This window comes from Lolium rigidum, chromosome 3 (genome assembly GCF_022539505.1).
Source record: "Lolium rigidum isolate FL_2022 chromosome 3, APGP_CSIRO_Lrig_0.1, whole genome shotgun sequence".
NCBI classification, from domain to species: Eukaryota; Viridiplantae; Streptophyta; class Magnoliopsida; order Poales; family Poaceae; genus Lolium; species Lolium rigidum.
This window is the reverse complement of record NC_061510.1, coordinates 189769074-189773655: the sequence shown is the minus strand read 5'-3', so window position 1 is coordinate 189773655 and position 4582 is coordinate 189769074. Positions and strand designations below refer to the sequence as shown.

The 4582-nt window shown below is 50.6% G+C and overlaps 1 protein-coding gene across 1 annotated transcript; it reads left to right on the top strand.

Annotated features, from left to right (window-relative positions):
- Positions 1-604: 604 nt before the first annotated feature.
- Positions 605-3335, top strand: LOC124702831 (chalcone synthase 2). The gene is made up of 2 exons (XM_047235008.1): positions 605-949; positions 2052-3335. The coding sequence occupies exons 1-2, from the start codon at positions 763-765 to the stop codon at positions 3059-3061; spliced, it is 1197 nt and encodes a 398-aa protein (XP_047090964.1). The 5' UTR covers positions 605-762; the 3' UTR covers positions 3062-3335.
- Positions 3336-4582: the final 1247 nt, after the last annotated feature.

Sequence of the window (4582 nt, the reverse complement as noted above, 5' to 3'; positions counted from 1 at the left end):
ACGTTACTTAGTGCACCAGCGAACAAGGACAGAACAACCGGTCTTTCTGTATTCATCCACCCATATCAGACACCACAGCCTCGTTGGAGTTTCCCTTACGTCACACACACACACACCAGGGACGTGAGTTCTGTGGTTTGTTATCGGTAGCTGTAATCCAGTTCCCTCTCTGAATCAATACATATCGGAGTAGCACACAATTTTTGTTGGAATATATTAGTGCTGGGCTACGTACGATCGATCAATATAGCTGGGTAGACTTCTCGAAGGTTATACTCGGGCAGCAGAAATCACACATGCATGCCGTGCGTGTAGCATTGATGTATCTAGACTGCGTGACTGGTTGTTCCTACAGATCCAAGAGGATCCATAAGATCGACATAGGGCGGGAGCGCATCCAAGCAGCTGGGCAGGCCCAAGGCCAAGCGAGCCAACTAACTCCCATTCGGCCGGATTGGTTGGTAGACGTGTCGCACGCGCCACCCATCCCCTCCCTCCGCAGGCGTGGCCTTCCATCCTCCCGTCCAACTGACCTAACCCCTCACCCCGCGGCCGGCTCTCCTTCAACCACCCTTCCCGCCTATATATCTCGTCCGCGCACACATGGCACCACACCACAGCAGTACTACAACAAGGAGCAACTGTCACTCATTCATCTGTCGTCTCCTGCTTCCCTCAAGCTTAGATCGATTGCAGCCGGCCGGGGACTGTTGAGCTACCACTGCCGGTCGCTGGTACGAGCGGACGTAAGGAGAGATCCAGATGGCCGCGACGATGACCGTGGAGGAGGTGAGGAAGGCGCAGCGGGCGGAGGGGCCGGCGACGGTGCTGGCCATCGGCACGGCGACGCCCGCTAACTGTGTCTACCAGGCTGACTACCCGGACTACTACTTCAAGATCACCAAGAGCGACCACCTCGCCGATCTCAAGGAGAAGTTCAAGAGGATGTGTAAGTAAATATACCTACCAGCAGTAGCTCCGATATCTCTGTGGCTTTGCTTGATCAGCAGCGCACACTCCATTCACGGGCTACCACACCAATGGATATATCCATATATGCAGATGGGCATCTGAACATTTTTCTAGCTTCTTGTAAAATACTTTGTCGATAATACAAAATACGCAATAGCTAGGGGAAAACCGGTAACTAGAAATCAACCTAGACATTTGACTAAGGATCGAAGTGGCCAATATATGTGAAGCACACACAAGAAGCATGGCCGTGAAAAAGTGCCAACGGCTTCACACGCCTAACTTATTTCCCTTCTTTTAACTGCTCCATCTTTGGTTTTTGACTGCAAGTTAGGTAATTGTGAAACTATCCCTAAAATAAGTTAAATGTGAAACTAGCTACTACTCCTCCACTCGATCTGCATGTTTAGAGGTCACTGGTGGACCCATCCTTTAGCATTTCAATGTTATCATTAAAATATAGTACTCACTCCGTATAGAAATATGTGTCTTACTTTTTGTCTAGATACGGGTGTATCTAGATATATTTTAGTTAGAAATACATCCATATCCAGATAAACTTGCGACATCTATTTTTATACGAATGGAGTAGTTTTGTTCAAAAAGACAGTATTCTAATTTATTTTAGAAAACATCAACGAACAAGTACTCCCTTCGATTCATATTAGTTGATGCTAATATATATGTATCTAGACACATTTTAGTTTTAGATATATCTATTTTAATATTAACTAATATGGGTCAGAGGGAGTAGTAGATTATTAAGGTACACACGTGCATGAACCAACAAGTTATTTTCCTAGCTCAAAAGTGGCGCAGAATGTCACTGCCAAACACGACCATGACATAGCACAATACCTAGAACTAGTCGGGCCACAATATAGAGACTACGAAGACAATTCAGAGCGAACAAATGAGCTTCAATATCTCAGATATTTAATCAACAAAACCCATTTGTAGACAGCACTTGCACACCTAATTAGCACACGAGTAATTTTCTCACATCCCTTTTGCCGTACATAATAGCAACCTCGCTACACGCCATTATTGCCGGGATTGATGTCGGTTCGTGCTTGCAGGCGACAAGTCTCAGATCAGGAAGAGGTACATGCACCTGACGGAGGAGATCCTGGAGGAGAACCCCAACATGTGCGCGTACATGGCGCCGTCGCTGGACGCGCGCCAGGACATAGTCGTCGTCGAGGTCCCGAAGCTCGGGAAGGCGGCGGCACAGAAGGCGATCAAGGAGTGGGGCCAGCCGCGGTCCAAGATCACCCACCTCGTCTTCTGCACTACCTCTGGTGTGGACATGCCAGGCGCCGACTACCAGCTCACCAAGATGCTCGGCCTGCGCCCGTCGGTGAAGCGCCTCATGATGTACCAGCAGGGCTGCTTCGCCGGCGGCACGGTGCTCCGCCTCGCCAAGGACCTGGCTGAAAACAACCGCGGCGCGCGCGTGCTGGTGGTCTGCTCGGAGATCACGGCCGTGACCTTCCGCGGCCCGCACGAGTCACACCTCGACTCGCTGGTCGGCCAGGCGCTCTTCGGGGACGGCGCTGCCGCGGTGATAATCGGCGCCGACCCCGACGTGTCCGTCGAGCGCCCGCTGTTCCAGCTGGTGTCGGCGAGCCAGACCATCCTGCCGGACTCGGAGGGCGCCATCGACGGCCACCTCAGGGAGGTCGGCCTCACCTTCCACCTCCTCAAGGACGTGCCCGGGCTCATCTCCAAGAACATCGAGCGCGCCCTGGAGGAAGCCTTCAAGCCGCTCGGCATCGACGACTGGAACTCCGTCTTTTGGGTGGCGCACCCGGGCGGGCCGGCGATCCTCGACATGGTGGAGGCCAAGGTAAACCTCAACAAGGAGCGGATGCGTGCCACCAGGCACGTCCTCTCCGAGTACGGCAACATGTCCAGCGCATGCGTCCTCTTCATCATGGACGAGATGCGCAAGCGCTCCGCCGAGGATGGCCACACCACCACCGGCGAGGGAATGGATTGGGGCGTCCTCTTTGGCTTCGGGCCCGGCCTCACCGTCGAGACCGTTGTCCTCCACAGCATGCCCATTGCCGCTGATGCCACCGCTTGATCGATGGTTCCATCTCCGTTTATCTGCCACATCGATGAATACCTACTACTACTACCGCCGCCGCCGCTGCTATCCAAAGTAATTTGTATTGTATTCATGCATACCTGGTTTGTATTTGTTGGTAGGATTCGTTCTGCTATTATGTCGCTTGTGTCGCGTACGCTGTTGTATCCTAGTAGTAGTAATCAAACGGAGTACGGTTTATGTACGTGTCATAATATCGGCTGTGAGGTGCATTTACCTGTGTACGACAAGATTGGTTGTTTAATTTCAAGCTTGGTGGGAAAACAAGTGGTCAAAATTTTCCGACCTGCCTGTGGAAGGCTGGAAAATTCTAAATTTAAACAAATTTAAATATATTTTTATTGATGGGGGAGCACTGTTATAGTCATATACACTAGAAAAACCGAACGCGTTTTGTTCTACAGGCGCAACTAGCAGAAATGTCCGTGCATTGTAACAGGTGTAAAATAAATTAATTATTTTATGTTGTAAGTGTACCGTAATTTTGGTTGTATCATTGTTTTTAAAGTTTAGGCGCCGGACTCTGAAGTATGTATCGATGGCTGAAAAACGAGCAGGAATGTGCACAACGACATGGATTAATTTCCTTTTTTCGAAATGGGGATGACTCCAGCCACTGCATTAATAGATGCACATAGCCTTTATTGCATAGTTTAGTCACTCATAGGTATACATCTCATGGGCACATAAGGTACGTAAAAAATCAACCAGCGGAATAAAATCAATACAAGTCGCCTATGCATCTTGTAGTCGTCTAGAAAGCCGCACGGCACCCTGGTTGAAGTTATCCCGTGCAACCGTTTCCAGACCGGTACACCTAGTATCCATATGCGCATGTTGAGCATCCGGAAGCAGGAACGACCACTCGTGGATTCAATGAGTAGTCGTACGGATAACCTGTAGAAAACAAACATTACCCTTTTTGTTAAAAATCATATCATTTCTACAATTCCAAAAAGACCACACTATAGCACAAGTTGCAACTCGAATTCGCGCTTTAGTATCTTTATCTACCCTATTCAACCCATTTCCAAACATATTCGTACAATTTATTTGATGCGGGGTGGCCTTCGGTCACCTCCACACCAAGACCAACAAGTCCCCCAAGTGGACCGATGACACGAGCCCGAGCCAAGGCTCTACATGATGAGGTGAACTCGCTCCTCACCACCCTTGATCTTGGTACCCCTTTCGATGGATTGCTACCTCATGCCGACGTGCTATGTGTCATTAGGTACAAGGCGCATCAAGACCTCGGAGAGGAGGAGGCGCCAAGGTCAAGGGAGGGAGAGAAGCAGCTGGACATGGAGATGATCATGAAGCCGAAGCCGACGTCGCTCGAAGTGCTCCAAGGAAGAGACGGACGTCAGCCGGTCCAGGACCCGGCCGGACCGGACCCACAACCGGGCGCCCCGGTCACAGTCCCGGCCAACCGGGCGCAAACCGGGCCAGCTCCTCGTACGGGCGACGACCGGACCCGGGACCGGAAACTTCGCA

Coding starts and splice junctions, on each gene's coding strand:
- LOC124702831 (XM_047235008.1), top strand. CDS start 763: ATGGCCGCGACGATGACCGTGGAGGAGGTGAGGAAGGCGCAGCGGGCG. Junction 950..2,051: donor GGAGAAGTTCAAGAGGATGT/GTAAGTAAATAT, acceptor TCGTGCTTGCAG/GCGACAAGTCTCAGATCAGG.